The sequence below is a fragment of the Lampetra fluviatilis genome, chromosome 42, assembly GCF_964198595.1.
Source record: "Lampetra fluviatilis chromosome 42, kcLamFluv1.1, whole genome shotgun sequence".
Classification (NCBI taxonomy): domain Eukaryota; kingdom Metazoa; phylum Chordata; class Hyperoartia; order Petromyzontiformes; family Petromyzontidae; genus Lampetra; species Lampetra fluviatilis.
In genome coordinates this window covers 7,926,023-7,942,739 of record NC_136316.1, presented here as the reverse complement: position 1 = coordinate 7,942,739, position 16,717 = coordinate 7,926,023, and the positions used below count along the sequence as shown (strand labels likewise).

The window sequence follows — 16,717 nt, the reverse complement described above, 5'->3', positions numbered from 1 at the left end:
GGTCGCCGGCACCCCGGGAGTTGCGCTCGCCGCCACTGACACCCCGGGAGAGGACGCCCCCACGGGGAGGGATTCGCTGTTGTCGTTGCCCCTCATTGAGTGGGGCCGCCTCCAGATGTCCGACAGCTCCCTACTTACGCTACGTCGGAAAGTTGGCGCTCCCGAAGAAGGGGAGGCGCGGGTCGGTTCCTGGGTGTGCAGACAGGGCCTTTTGATGAGGTGGGACAACATGTCCCGGCGTCACGTGCTCGTTGTGCCTGTTGCTATGCGGGGTAGGGTTGTTCTGGCAGCTCATGAACGGCTCATGCATCTGGGTTTTCACAAAACGCTCGCCCTAATCCAGCGAGACTATTATTGGCCGGGGATGGGTAACGACGTGGCGAATATTCTTAAGGGATGCGTAGGGTGCGCCAAAAGGAAACCGCCACCATTGGCAGCTAATCCACCGCTGCAATCCATTCAGGTTTCGCGTATAAACGAATTGGTAGCGTTGGACATCTTGGGGCCCTTTCCGGCTACACCAAGGGGAAATAGGTTCCTGCTAGTTGGCGTGGAATACTTCACCCGATGGCCTATGGCATGGCCGCTCGCCAACCAGTCGGCTGCGGCGGTGGCGGACGCCTTTGTCCAGGGTTATGTGTTGGACAAGGGCGCCCCCGAACGCTTGCTGACGGATCAAGGGAAGAATTTTTCGAGCGTTTTGTTGCGCGAGGTGTGCGACCTGTTGGGTACAAAGAAAGTGCGTACTTCCCCCTACCACCCGCAGACTGACGGGATGGTTGAGCGTCTGAACAGGACGATTACGTCTATGTTGTGCCAACAGGTCTGCGACGATCAGGTTGATTGGGACTTACAGGTGCCGGGGGTACTCGCGGCCTATCGAATGGCCCCTCATGCGGCGACGGGGTTTTCCCCATTTTTTCTTATGTATGGGCGGGAGGCCGATCCGGCCATGGACGTCCAACTGGGGATTTCCCAGCCACGTGCAAAATCTAAATTGGCAGACCACATCAAATTTAATATCGCCAAATTGACTGAAGCGCGGGAGGCGGCAAGGTTGAATTCGCGGTCGCGGCAAATTGCAAACGAGAAATTGCATGAGCGGAGGGTGCATACGCATGATTGGAAACCAGGCGATAAGGCCTGGCTGCATTGTCCACATGCACCGTTGGCTACGTCCCCCAAGTTGTTGAGACCTTGGAGGGGACCGGTGGAAATTGTGCGGGTTGCACGACCCCAGAGTATACAGATTAAATGGGGGAAACGCCGTTGGTACGTGCACCCCTCCCGACTGAAGCCCTATGCGGCACCGTGTGACCCCGTTCTGTGCCGTGACGACCGGGCGTGTGATGTGACCGTCGACTCGGGGAGGGAGGTGTCGCAGGCTGATCCTCACGTGTCTCCACCTGACCCACCCCCAGGTGCCTCGGGCTTGACGGCTGCTGACCGTCGAGAGCCTGAACCCCGGGGCACGCACGAGTCCTCGATGCCTGGCCGATGTCTTCCTGAACCGCCGGCACCACCGGACGTTCAACCGCGTCTGGTGCCGTACGACGGACCGGCGAGGCGGACTCGGGCTAGGTCTCAACAATTTTCATGAAGACGTTTTTTGCTCTACACCGAGCTCGCCCGGTGTTCCCCTCTGCCGGGGTAATGTCCCGTTGTAGGGACGCTCGGAAGAAAAAGGGGACACTGCACGAGTCGAAAGAAAAAAAAAAAATTTCCATTTATTTTCCTTTTTGCATACACATTGCTATTGTCACTCGCCGGTTTGTATATATTGTTCTATTGTCGCGGTGGCATTGGTTGAGGGTTGCGGATGGTAGTGTTCGCGTCGTGTTGTGTTGTTAGGTTAGTTGTTGTTCTTGTTGTTGTGTTGTGTTACGGGGCACACAGGGGGGTTTGTATATTTTTATAGCAGCCGGGGCGGCTGCGAGCTATGTGGTAGGGGGTGATGTAGTGGTGGTATTGACGTGCGCCGACTGTGACAGTGATGGATCACGGGGCGGCGCGGGGTGCGGGGTTGGGCACGCGTTGTGGGCGTGGTGTGGACGCGCGCGCCGGGAGTGACAGATGACGGGGCGGCGCGGCGTGAGTGGTGAGGCACGATGAGATGGGGGAAAAGAGGATCGTAGCCAGCGCCCGGCGATTGGTCGAATAAGTGGGTGCTCGCAGCGACGTCCGCAGGTGGGGTATAAAGGGGGACGCGCGAGAGCACTCGGGGAGAGTTACCCAGTTGAAGACCCGAAGACGGAGCTGAAGACCTAGTGCCACGAGAACCCTAGTCCCGCCGTCCTTGTGGGGACCGGGGCCCTGTGTGGCTCGGAGGCGAGGCTGTGGGACCCGGGGTCCGACGCCCCCGTGGGTCGGGCTGGGGACCCACAGTCGAGACGGATACCCCGGGCAGGGAGTGTCCCGAGTAGCTCAGTGGCGTTAGTCGCCGAGTAGCTAAGTGGGTGTTGTCACCCGAAATACTAAGTGGATGTTGGTCATCCGAGTAGCTCAGTGGGCGTTAGTCGCCAAGTAGCTAAGTGGGTGTTTGTCACCCGAGATACTAAGTGGGTGTTTGTCACCCGAGATACTAAGTGGGTGTTTGTCACCCGAGATACAAAGTAGGTGTTAGTCACCTGTGAACGAGTTTGATAAAATAAAGAGTGTGTTACCCGTGAAGTCGTCTCCCGCCGAGTTACTACATTACACAGGCATTGGTGACCGAGGCTGATGCCGTTACGCTATAAACTAAACTATGTTTTTATTTTACCTGATAAGGTTCACTGAGCTATGTAGCCTTTGTCTCCCCTATACCGATGTTTACACATTGCACATGGTACTCATTTGAGGCTGAGTCGACCTAGTGGAGGCCCAGGACTGGTCACTGGTGCTGGCCGTGAATCGGGAATCAAACTCGGGTCGGCAGTTTCGTAACGCAGCGGGACATACACACGCACACACACACACACGCACACACACGTACACACACGCACGCACACACACACACACGCGCACACACACACGCACACACGCACACACCCGCACACACACGCGCACACATACACGCACACACACACATATACGTGCACACGCATGCACTCAAGATCTCCATCTTAATTGGAATTGGCGCTCTCTAAAGTAGCGCAGGACAAGTTTCGCAATCATCAAGCATGTGCAGCGCCCGTGTTTCTACACCCGTTCCTGGCCACCCCATCGTCATCATCATCAACATTTTTTTTTTATATTAAACAATGTTTTATTTGATCAGGTAAGGCCCACTAAACTATATTGCTCTTTTTCAGATGTGGCTTGGCCACAAATGATAGCTCAACGAGGTGGCTTATCGCGTGGAACTTGATAGCAGCAGCCAAATACTCAAACGCATGTTTCTAAATGCGGAGGGACAACCCGGGGTACCTGGAGAAACATCCATGCGACCACAGGGAGAACACGCAAAATCCAAATATACAGGCGTCATGGTCTAGATCGAACCCACAACCTCCTGTATGCCAGGCGAGGTAGTTAACATCTCAGCACCACGGCGCTTCAGAACATGATGCAATTGCAGGTGACTGAAACTTAGATTTGTACCCAGGATCTCAGTGGTGTTAGCTGAGTGATCTGACATGGCCATTATAACCCCCCCCCAGAAGCCACGTCGTACAGAGCCGATGATTGTGAGCAGACGTACCCTGTCAATGTGGATTAAGCACAAGTTGGCTTTCTTAACACGGTGAATGTCCTCTTTGTCACATAGACAAGTGGAGAGCATATACTTCAATATTCGAAGTTTAAACCCATTATAGATTCACATTACATTTAAATCGTGTGTGTATATATATGTATTTACTAGTGCACCGGTTAGCGATACACTGCACTATGAACCCAACCACCTGAGTGCGATTCCCGCTCACTGCCAACACCAGTGACGATTATCTAAGCCAGTACTGGGCCTCCCTTAGGTCGACTCAGCCTCAAATGAGTACCTGATGCCATTGTGTGTAAACTTCGCCACTAGGGAGACAAAGGCGGTCGGGCGTGGTGTTGGCCACCCACCCCCTCGTGCACCATGCCAGCCTTCATAGGTGCTCGCTAACAGCACTTTCCCCAAAAGTTTGTTAAGGCCATACGGGAGATCAATGTCTGTATATTTGTTATATTCGAAAGACAAGATTGTGAAGGAGCGATTACTGAATTGCATTGACGCAGGCTTGGCACACATCTCGGAAACATCGTGTTCCTCTTCATTTCTGTAGTATTTTTTGGCTTCATATGTCCTCCGGATCGTGCCACATTGACGCTGCCGCTGCGGCACAACGGTTAGCGCACCAGACTTGCAACCCGGATGGTCGCAGGTTCAATCCCACCTCCCGGCGCGGCAGTTGAAACGATGGGGCAAGTTTCTTACATCCCCCTTCCCCTTCCCCTGCCCCTGTCCACTCAGCAATGTGAGTGCATGGGTTCATCATGGTCAGTCGGTGGGGTACAGTGTGGATACGCCTACTTCCTCCACGACGTCAGGCCAGTGTGGAAGAGGAGGCCAAGAGTCCTCTTTGGAGGGGCACTCCAAAGCTTCTTCTCGTAGAGGCCCCTTCCAGCAGCAGTGTCGTGAGCAAGCAATTGCAGGGCTGCACCTTTTTATGTTTTTGGAAATTTGATCATTATAACAATGATAATGGATTAATGACTGCTGAAGGTTTAGATTACACTATTTGTAATTGGATGATGGTGATGATAATGATGGTAACAACGATGACGAATTCAGGACTGATGATGACTATTATGATTATATCAGCAGTGATGGAGATGCATGAAGAATATTGCTGATTGAACTCACAACCGTGATCACTTGCGGTTCTATATAGTCTAGCGAGGTGGTAAATATGAATTATGAAAGCGGAATTAAATTATATAATGGCCAGTTTTTATTTTCTTTCTCTAATGAAGCACCGCTGTGTTTGTCTTGTAGAGGACACATCCACTTTGTTAACCCAGAAATCAACCACTTTCTCTTTCATCAATACGCCATCGCAGTTGGAGCAATACTTTACATTTATTATGAACAGCATCGAAGAACACTTAAGGCTTTTGTGATTATAATTGTTTGTTGTTGTTGTGTAAACTAAAGTCCGCTTGGGGAGGTGGCAGTCCGCGTCAAATTGCTGATCCTACTCGACTGAAATCCTGGATTCAAGCCCTGCACATTCGTCAGCAGATTAAACTAAAACTAAACTCAATTATTTTAATTTTTCCAAGTCAGGCCCACTGAGCGACCTGGCTACAATTGATAGCTCAACGAAGTGGCTTATCAATTTACAGCAGCCAAATAATCTTAACGCACATTGATTCTAAATGTGGAGGGAAAAACTGGAGGCCCCGGAGAAAAATCCACGTGACCGTCGGGAGAGAGAGACACGCAAACTCCTAATATACAGCAGGCATCAGGGTCGGGATCGAACCCACGACCTCCTGTATACCAGGCGACTTAGTTAACATGTCGCCATCATTGATGACTTAATATATTCTGATTCCTATGAACAGCAGCTGGAACATCTCCATCTGCTGTGTCATAGACTTGGGAGGTTTTTGAGCCTTTTGGCATTTCCCCATTTAGAGTGATAGCCCCCAAACTACCCCTCACTCCTATATCCCTATAATCCCATGAAGAGGTTTTAATATAAATTACGAGGGTAATACAAGGCGAGACGGATGTGGCGCGCCGATATAATTCCTGGTGCCGCGTTGCGGCTGAACTGAGCCGCTCGCGGTGCCGTGACGAAGCGCGTCGGGGCTCACCGGCGTTCGACCTCACGAGGGGGGGGAGGGTACCGGGGCCCCCGCCGGCGCCTTGACTTCCCGTGCCCGACACGTCGCACCCTCCATGAATCTACTGGCACGGGGAGACAACAAAAAAATTAAATGGCATCCATCAAGCTGCGCCGGGCCTCACTACCGCGGGGAGTCCTTGCATGCGAATGCGAGCGCATGCGTGTGTGGGGAGCGGTAGTGAAGCGGTTGGCGCGCTGCGCTACAAACCTGGCGACCCGGGTTCGATTCCCGCTCATGGCAAACACCATTGACGATTATCTGAACCGGTCCTGGGCCTCACTTAGGTCAACTCAGCCTCAAATTAGTACCTGGTGCGATGTGTAAACATCGCCAATAGGGAGACAAAGGCGGCTGGGCATGTTCTTGGCAACCCACCCCTCGTATGCCGTGCCGGCCTTTATAGGTGCTTGCTAACAGCACTTGCCCCTACAGTCTGTTAAGGCTATACGGGGGATCTTTGTCTTTTGGGATCGGTGGCGCAATGATTATCGTATTTGTGCTGCGTACCTGGCACGCAGAGTTCGATTTCCGCCTGTGGCCAACAACAGTGACGATTAACTGAACAGGTCTTGGGCCCCCCCTAAGTCGATTCAACCTCAGATGATTACCCGGTGCAGTGCGTAAACATCACCACTGGGGAGACAATGGCGGCCGAGCATGGTGCTGGCCACCCACCTCCCTGTGTGCCGTGCGGACTCTCATAGGTGCTCGCTAACAGCACTTGCCCCACCAGTCTGTCAAGGCTATAAGGGGGATCTTTGTCTTCTGGGTGGAAAACATATCTGGGAGGCAAATACTCAAACCCCGCAGAGTTATATTGCCAGCCTACTTGCTGCACGGCCTTGCACAAGGCACGCCATTGTAACCTGCACATGGTCGTGGCATGAAGTTGTCAAAAAAATGCTTTCCAATTCTACTTGAGTTGTGTCAGGCCACAGGATGAGGACATTCCTAATTGGAACTCTTGCAGGGAGCAGTGCACCAGCTGATGTCAGAAAGGCCCACAGAATATGACATCACAGACTTACTCATGATGAAGACCATCTTCTCATACTCTTTGGTTCTTTCGGTAAAGTCACGTAGGTAGAAAAATAATAGATCACGACGTTTCGATCGCAACACAAGCAATCGTCATCAGGTGGGACAACCACAGCAAGGAAAAACTGCTGAAGTAGGCTTACTTCAGCCGTTTTCTACCTACGTGACTTTACCGACAAAACCAACGAGTATGGATTCCTGAAGTCACGAAAGCCTCAAATCAAGATTGAACCATCTTCTCAGTTGCCTCTTATCCAGACGAAGGGCACAACACGTATATGCCATGAAAAGAGAGTTCACTGTATGGCAATCAAAAAAACTTGTACGAATCTTAGAGCCGAAATAATGCGAATTAAGTCGAAAATAGAATCTAACCCGTTGTGTCTTTTTACTAGTCGTTGGTGACCATACTGAGACCATAAATTTACATCCCAAAACCTTACATCCCAAAGGGCAATCATAACAACCTATTTGAGGCCTCATAGTTCAAACATGCAGGATTAAATTAATAACCACATTTAAAATATAATGGTGGTTTGTGCAATGATTGGTTACCAGGCTATGGCTATCAATACCTTACACTTGGCGTGCCAGCTTAATCACGGGGTGATTGAAACCCAAGATCCGAGTCAAGAATTCCAGCATTGCTACCTCAGCGATTCTTACCCATTCCAAGCCTCCCCACCCCACCACTTGCACCAACCATCTGGGCATCTCTCTCACAGGCCCCCATTTCTGAGTGATCCGCCCAACTCCACCTCTTCAGTCTGTGAAGGTAGAGTCACGTTGACTTGTTGTTGTTGTTGTTGTCTGCAGGCGTACTCTTACCTGGGTCTCAACCCAAAGCTCGGCCTCTCGGGCCGGCCGGCACGTCCCATCGGGTGCCTGGGCACCGCCAAGGTAAGGGCAGTGGTGTTCTACCAAATTATTTTTACTGCATACTTAGAGGTATGGGTCAGATTTTGTTCGCATATGAAACCATCATATCGGATTTTGAGACAAATTTGGGATTTAATTAAAAATGTCGATATTTCTGGATTTGTATTCAATGTTGTTAACATTCATTGTACATGCACTCAGTGTAATTATACCTTCAGTGTTAAATATTAACAATTGCATTACACATTTTAATACATAGCTCAATCAATAAAACCATTATTTTAATGTTTTATGCTTTATAATTGAAGCATGTATCGTCGAAGTGATGTCCCCTGAAAACATAATTGACAAGAAGTGATGCCATGGAATTGACATCACTTCCTGTGCGCAATATTTATGGATCAATCCCAAACAAATGTGTTTGATTCATCCCAAATTTTGTATATAAGTCCGATTTTCAGATTTCTGGAATTTATTCAAATTGGTTGGGATACGGAAGAGCAGAGTGTTTGCCTTCGCACCAAGAGACCCTGGGTTCGAATAACACTTTTATCTAAAGTCAACAAATACAAGTATTTACCGCGCCAACGAAAAATTTGGCGACACACATTTACACTGGAGACCTCAAGTCAGTGGTGTCAATTCCACATTCTTCCGACAGACACCATTCTCTCTAGAGGACAACTGCCAATAACTTCGTACTTATTGTATCATCCAAGGAGGGATGATAGACTGAGTCGACCCCGAATTGGAATGTTAATGCACAGGTCAATGCTGCTCTTACGAGAACTGCTGGTTCCAGAGCTAGTGCTGGACATTCCACATTAATGTGGCAGGAGCCATCCTTTCTCATATAATAATAACTGCTAACTTCCTGCAAAGTGGTACATAGGTTATTGTTGCTGGAATCATGTTGGGTTGAGTCGACCCATTGACCTCAGAATTAAATTTTAATCCATAATATACTGTTTTCAGTCTCGAGGCGGTTTTTGGACTGTGCTACAAACCTGGCGTCCGAGTTTGATTGCTGGCCATGGCTAATGTCAGTGCAGAGTGCTATACGAATCAGTCCTAAGGCTTTCCTTCACCAACCCACACTGATTAGCAAGGTGAAGTATGGTCAAACAACTCCCATGACACAGCATTAGGAGGCCTTCATACAGCAGAATTTTTATAAAGGGCTCTAATTTCCTTTATGTATGTCCTGAAATTTTCTTTAAACATCTGTGATGATTGATATGTGGGGAAGCACTCTTTACGGAGGACGAGGAAGTGCTGTCTGATGTTTTGTGAGCGCGGCCTGTTGCAGGATATCATATTCTAGGATTTCCTCCGATGGCCACGTAGCTCAAAGTTCCGAGGGCTTTCCTGGCACCGCTGAGATTCTGGGGTCTAATGCAGGCTGCAGCCTCCTGTGATGAAACCGAGTTCTCAAGTTGATCGAGTTGATGGTGTCAGACAGATCACCGATGACCGCACCAAAAAAATCCCCATCACGTTAAATTTGATTCTGCTCTTAATTTGGCTAAATTCCAATATCTTGAGAATTACAAACGTCGGTTCGGCCAGACATGTGACGAATATTAATTACACTGTAGCAGCAGGGGCAGGTGGGAAAGGGCTGCCCCTCCACACTGTGGACCAGAGCTTGTTTGGAGGGGTGTGGGAGGTAGCTCAGTGGCATTCACTCCCATGGGCTATGAGATCCGCATGGATTCTTCATATTGTGATGTGACACTGATGGCACAAGCGGAATAAAATATCTACGATTTCAATGCAGAACCCTTGTGAAAATATTCCTGGGACATCTCAGCGATGCTTTTCCAGACAAGTAGCCCGAGCATCACCGTACCGTTCGAAACATTGCAACAGATTGCCAGTGGAGCCGCTGTGCGCTGGCTCACGGTAATTTTCCATCAGCCCCTGCATTAAAATAAATTTCATTTGCCTGACATTTTAACGTCTCCTGTGCGTCCTGCCCACCGATAATTTACCACTGTGTAATGTGGCCGCATCATCCGCTTATTAATTCACTCGCATACGCAGATTAACACGGTGTTGGGGGGGGGGACATTAAATAACGGAGGTAGAAATGTAATCCATAAACGTTTTACTGTTGCTGCAATTTTTCTTTTACTTTTAAGTGAGTACAATGTGTATAAATTAGTTATTTAATCATGAGGTAATGCCCTGACGAAGTAATGATGCGTTTAGCATTCACCAACACTTATTGTTGATTTAATCCAACGCTAATGACTGATAATTTCTCGTCAATAAAGCAGCTCTTGACTTAAAGCTTTCGTGACTGCAGGAATTCATATTCTTGGTTCTTTAGGAAAAGTCACGTAGATAGGTTATTTTGTTATTTTCTTTGAACCTATCTACGTGACTTTACCGAAAGACCCAAGAAGAATAAAGCAGCTGCTTAATTCAGTGGCTAGTCTCGCCAACGGCACCGTTCGCCAAGCGGTTGGACTTTTCTGCCCTCTGTGTTTTTAGTGACTCATTGACACCTTGTGTGTACCTCGCGTTTAGCTGTTGACATGTATTAGGCTGGAGCAGTGGCTAGCGCCGCGCCGCGCCGCGCTCTGAATCCGGAAAGCCGAGTTCGATCCCACACCCCGAGGATAACATTGGCGGCGAGTGATTCAATCCGTCATCCACGACTGTTTTTTTTTACTGAGCGAATGATTTTACACGGTTAGTGCACCAGGTACACTAGGAAAATGTATAATTAAATAATGAGATGTGCATGTCGATGTTATCGTGAGGGGACGTTAGTCCCCGCGTAGCCACAGAGCCATGTGACAGATTCCTCCTTCTCCAGCACGTGAGGGCAACAACAACCAGCCCACCCAGCACGCCCTGGCGCACTTCACAGGCGGAGGCAATGCACTCCAGTCTCCTGCCCCCCGCACTCACACGGTGGCAGGCTGTCACTTAGCAGTACGCCCCATCAAATACATGGCAGGGCCCTCCTTGACAAGAGTCATGGGACTCGGTGCGGCTTTCCCTGGGAATTCACATAAAGCACAAGTGACTGAATCTTGGATTCCAACCCAAGATCTCTAACACGCGATGGATGGATGAGCAAGATAGAGAGGAGCAGCGTTTGTCGAATCGAGCGGGGTTGTAGAAACTCGACGAGAGAGATTTCCAAACACGAGGAGGGAAATTATTGTACAGTGCTGTGCCGTAGCACGACAGTGAAACGTATTTTCGGCCGTTTCCAATCCACTGCTGGATGAAGGCCTGCCCATGCCGTGTGGGTTGTGGGGATTGTTTGGACGTAACTTCACCGCGTTCGTTAGCGCGGGGTTGGTAAGGGGTGTGGGGATTGTTTGGACGTAACTTCACCGCGTTCGTTAGCGCGGGGTTGGTAAGGGGTGTGGGGATTGTTTGGACGTAACTTCACCGCGTTCGTTAGCGCGGGGTTGGTAAGGGGTGTGGGGATTGTTTGGACGTAACTTCACTGCGTTCGTTAGCGCGGGGTTGGTAAGGGGTGTGGGGATTGTTTGGACGTAACTTCACCGCGTTCGTTAGCGCGGGGTTGGTAAGGGTTGTGGGGATTGTTTGGACGTAACTTCACCGCGTTCGTTAGCGCGGGGTTGGTAAGGGGTGTGGGGATTGTTTGGACGTAACTTCACCGCGTTCGTTAGCGCGGGGTTGGTAAGGGGTGTGGGACTGGATTCTGTTCAGATATCACTCGCGACTGTTGTAAGCCGTGGCTAGGAATCAAACTCGGGTCACCGGGTTGATATTGCGACGTGTCAACCGCTGCACCACAGCTCTATCCTGCAGCAGCATAATAGGTGAATACAATGAGGACACAATACGATCTCTGCCCTCTGCCGCTGGGTGCTTTCGACAAAAATCAGATGTGTTTCCTAAACTGGTAAAGCATCGAAGCTTAGTGGGGTGAGAAAAAAATGATAAAAATCATCACCAGCCGTGGTCAATCTGCTGCTGGATGAAGGCCTCCTCACGCCGCCACCACCTCTCCCGCGATATAACAATCCGCCTATTGCCTGCGGAAGAGCTGGCTTCATCGCTCCGTCTCACCAGCGGACGTGCTCTCGGACCGGTCCCGTTCCAACGGAATCATCTTCCGACGATTGAACTACGAGCGAATTAAGCTTTGTCACATCATTATTTGGTTATTTCGGTTAAGTCACGTCTAAAGATAAAATAATAAATTCAATTAAATAATAGAATACGACGTTTCGATTGCAACACAAGCAACCATCATCAGGTATAATGAAATAGCGACATAAAATCTAACCAGAAAACTATAGACAGACATATTAGCAGACAGATATCACCAAGATAAATAGCGGGAGCAACACAGGTAACAGAGAACTTTCGTGACTGCAGGAATGTGTTGCTCCCGCTATGTATCTTGGTGATATCTGTCTCCTAATATGTCTGTCTATAGTTTTTTGGTTAGATTTTATGTCGCTATTTCATTATACCTGATGATGATTGCTTGTGTTGCAATCGAAACGTCGTATTCTATTATTTAATTTAATTTATTATTTTATCTTTAGACGTGACTTAACCGAAATAACCCAATAATAATTCCTGCAGTCACGAAAGTTCTAAAATTAACTTTGTCACATCCTTCACCTTCCTGGGCCTCTCCTAGGTCAACTCGGCCTCAATTGAGTACCTGGTGCAGTGTGTAAACATCGCCACCGGGGAGACAAATGCGGCCGGGTGTGGTGCTAGCCACCCATCGCCTCATGTGCTGTGCCGGACTTCATCGGTGCTCGCTAGCAGCACTTTCCCCAAAAGTCTGTAAAGGCTATACGGGGGATCTTTGTCTTTGTCTGGAGCAGGTCCTGGGTCTCTTGTATTTGTTGTGCCCTCTGTGTGTTTGTGTCACCAACGGCGCTGTGCCCTTATCCCTCTCGACGCAGACATATCGTATTCTGGGCCGCACCGTGGTTTGCCTGCCCGTCATCTTTGACCTGAGTGACTTCTACATGTGCCAAGACGTCCTTCTGCTCAAGGACAACATCGTGGTGAGTGGGGGGGGGTAAGTGCAGAGTGGGGTGGAGTGGTGAGTATGGAGTAGTGAGTGGGGAACAGTGGAGAATGGTGAGTGGGGTGGGCTTGCCACCTCAGAGGTACACAAATCCGGAACAACAAAAGAATGCTCCTGGGAACACCGGGACAGGTGGCAACTCCAGTTGGCACATCATGGGAAGAATAATATCTCACAGATCCAGAAAAGGGGAGAGCTGCGTGTGAATTCGTCGTCTTGAGCGCTGTGTTATTGTTATTGTGCAACTCACAAAATCTGAGACTTTTTGTATTCTGTGAAAACTTACAAATTTCCCAGGACAGCTACCTCCTCAGCAAGAGCGATGATGCTGGGAAAATTAGGATGTCATTGCTGAATCACCATCATGTTCACAACATCACCATCACCACTATCGTCGTCATCATCAGTATTGTTGTCATGAATAGACATTAAGTGTCATCATCACCATCTCGACCAACATCATTTTCATCATTGTTGTCACAAGCAGAAGGAGTATAATCATCATCGCTATCGTCATCAGTGTGGGCATCATCATTGTAAGCATCAGCACCAGCATCATCACTCACCATTACGACCATCATCATGATCATTGTCGTAAGCAACATCGTGATCATCATCACCACAACCATCGGTGTCCGCATCTTCGTCATTGGTATCATCGGCGGCAGAAACACCAACATAATCATTGTTGTCAGAAGCAACAACGTCACGATAATCATCATGGCTATTCGAGCTCAGACGCGTTTTTATTACGGGGTGTCTTTTCGGCCAGAACTTAGCGCAGCCAACTTTCTCCGAGCAAAAGATTTATGACTCTGCGCTCAGATTTTAATCACACGCTGACAGCTTCCCCTCGGAGCCTCACCACACGGCCTCCTCCCCCTGTCCTCCACCCTCCTCCTCTCTCTCTATTGAACCCGCACTGTCTCCGTGGCGCACAGCCAACAGAATGGTGTTGTTGCAAGCGCTTGAGTCATCGCAAGACAAATTGTGAGCGCTAATTCGCCGGTAGGCTGTGTCTCGAGGTTAATTGTGGTCCGCTGAGACTCAAATACAGCCGGAAATTATTGCCAATTATGTTAATAAATTGTGCTTCGTCCTACACTTGCAATGATTTGACATTCACGCCGCCTGCAATTGTCTGATGTTTTTTTGGCGTCCTAACGTCAGTTTACTATGGGGTCTTTTTTTGATTACACATTTGTACTTTAATTTTCTTGTAAACGTATTTCCTTTGTTACATCTATGAACATTCACGACTCGATGACGCCAATGGGTGGCAGGGTGCTGGTGCAATGCTAGCACTCATGACTCACAGCAAGAAAGGAACAAGGTTCGATTCCCGATGTAGGTGACTTTCCATGCGGAGTTTGTAAGTTATCCCCTGCCCTGCATGGGTTTCCTTCGGGATTCTCCTGTTTCCCCCCATAGCTAAACCGAAACAACATAAAACGTCAGTGGGATTGGCCAAAAAGATCCCATCGGTCAAACTTTACTAGCAACTTACTATATTGGGATTGCACAGAGTAGCGACATCTCCCGTTACTGCGCAAAACTTGGCAGGACCCTCCTGAAAACGAAATCTTGTGACTCGGTGAGCCTCTGGTGGATAAACAAGCGCAATGGAGTCAGTGCTATGGCTCATATTTGTAATATATATAAAGATATAGTCTCGGAGATTTAACCATTGCCCTCCGCCCCCCACCGAATTAATTGCCACATTTTAGGATCACAATTTAATTGAAAAATCTATTCATTGCAGTAAACATAGCAGCTGCAGAGGCCACACAAACCCATGACATTAGAAGCATATGAACTTAAAAACGTCGATTTCTTCGCACGTGAATCCGTGCAAGTATCACAAGCCTAAGGATCCAAGTAAACCGGTGAAATGATGTCGACATTACGCCCCCTAAATACGAGGGTAATGAATACCTGTACAGGTCCTGGGTCTCTCCTAAGTCGACTCAGCCCTAAACAAGTACCACCTGGTGTGGTGTGTAAACATCAGCACCGGGGAGACAAAAGGGACACTAAATTACGTACGATTCGGTGCGAATTCAAAACAGTAACTGTTCAATTTCGATTTAAAGCTTTCGTGACTGCAGGGATTCATATTCTTGGTTCTTTCGGTAAAGTCACGTAGAAGGGAAATAATAAAATAATAATAAAACTAAAACAATAAAATTCTCACGACGTTTTGATTGCAACACAAGCAATCATCATCAGATGTGAAAACCACAGCGAAAAAAAACCTCAAATATTTGTTTCAAATTTTCCTGCTGTGGTTTTCACACCTGATGATGATTGCTTGTGTTGCAATCGAAACGTCGTGAGAATGTTATTATTTTATTTGAATTTTTATTATTATTTTATTATTTCCCTTCTACATGACTTTACCGAAAGAACCAAGATTAGTAACTGTTCAATTCAGAGACTGGCTCCTGCCATAGGAATGTAGAATTTCCATCACCTGCTCGCATGTCAATCAATGCATTCTAGAGCAGGAGTGCGGCCTATTCTCTCTCCATGGGCAAAATAAGTATCACATTGTTGTCAGTCAGCAGTGGTTAGTCAGCCGTAGACTGGTCCCTCCATAGGAATGTGGAATTTCCACCGCTGCCAACCCAGCGCTCGGTGCGAGCGGGAAGACTGCGTCGTCGGCTCCTGACGCCGCCGCGCTGTTCGCTCGCCTTCACGCTCGGCGAGGCCAAACTGCACCTCCGCGGTCAGCGAGTCGGCATTGTGCGGATGAGGAGCGCCTCTCGCATGCGCATGAGAATTAATTGTGGGTGTAATTGGATCTGTGGGTGAGATTAAGGCGCCGAGTTGTCTTCCGCCCGGTGCGCCCCGCGTCTGCTTTATGGGGCCAATCGGAGTGCCGAGTCAGCTGAAAGGAATGGAAGGTCTTGAGTCTGGCCCTGGACAGGGGGGCAAGGAATTCAACGGTAACATTTCAGGCTGATTTACCCGTGGTTGGAAACACCAATAACACACACCGCCAGCTAGAAATGGCTTAGGTGAAAGAGCGCCGTGCAGCCCCAGCTGTGATGAGCATCCGTGCCGCGCCTTCGCTCGGGGACCGAATCGTTACTCCTGGGACTTGTTTTCTAACTGGTTGTCTCCGTGCCCCGGTGAGTTGGGGCGGTTTACTCGGTACGACACGCGACCAATTCCACCCGTCCCTGAGAGCTTCTTAACCCTTTCCCGTTCCGAGACGTCTGCAAGTTGTAGGGTGGGTGCCCATTCACCGCTGAATCTCGGCACGCACAATAGGCTCAGCGTGAATTTATTTAGAGGGCCGTAGCGCCGTTGTTTTTAAAGACATTGTACTCAACGCAGAGAACCGTAGCGACACGGCTGCACTCTATGATAGCTGCTGATAAACTGCCACACACATGGCCTTGTGGAAGCATCGGTGCCAATAAAGTTATTTTAGTTTTTCATCTGGTTTCATGTCGATGATCTTACACGTACGTCATCGGAATTTGTAAAGGGCTAATCAGCTCCGTGAGGCCCCACGCATGCGTTCTGAGTCAAGCGGCCGATTCAGCTTCCGTCGTCTCATCGTACGTTCCATCTTGCAACTTCCGATTGGCCTCAAGCGACCTCCTCATTATCGAGCTCGTCACCTCTCAAACTAGACGAGCTGAATGTCGTTTCTCCGTCGCAGCTCCCCTCGTCTGGAATTCACTCCCTGTCTCCTCCTCTCTCACTAGCATCGTCGCTGCTGTCAGAATCTTAGGACCTATCTATTCCTCCAATACATTTTCTCCCACACCTTTTTAAGTTCACTTTGTGCTCGGTTGGCTACGTATGGTGCGAAAGAAGTTCAACATACAAACAATAAAGAATGAGCGAATGGGTGTGGGGTGATAGCCTCCCCCCCACACCCTCCTTTGCACCCACCCCCGCGGTGCCACCTACACTACC

At 48.9% G+C, this 16,717-nt stretch overlaps 1 protein-coding gene across 4 annotated transcripts in view; it reads left to right on the top strand.

Moving 5' to 3' along the window:
* Positions 1-16,717, top strand: part of LOC144946688 (phosphorylase b kinase regulatory subunit beta-like) — a 146,675-nt gene that overhangs the window by 101,994 nt on the left and 27,964 nt on the right. For all 4 annotated transcript variants that reach the window (XM_078875773.1, XM_078875776.1, XM_078875775.1 and 1 more), the window contains exons 17-18: positions 7,675-7,758; positions 12,657-12,761. In XM_078875773.1, the coding sequence (XP_078731899.1) occupies positions 7,675-7,758; positions 12,657-12,761 (189 nt within the window). The remainder of the gene's footprint in view (positions 1-7,674; positions 7,759-12,656; positions 12,762-16,717) is intronic.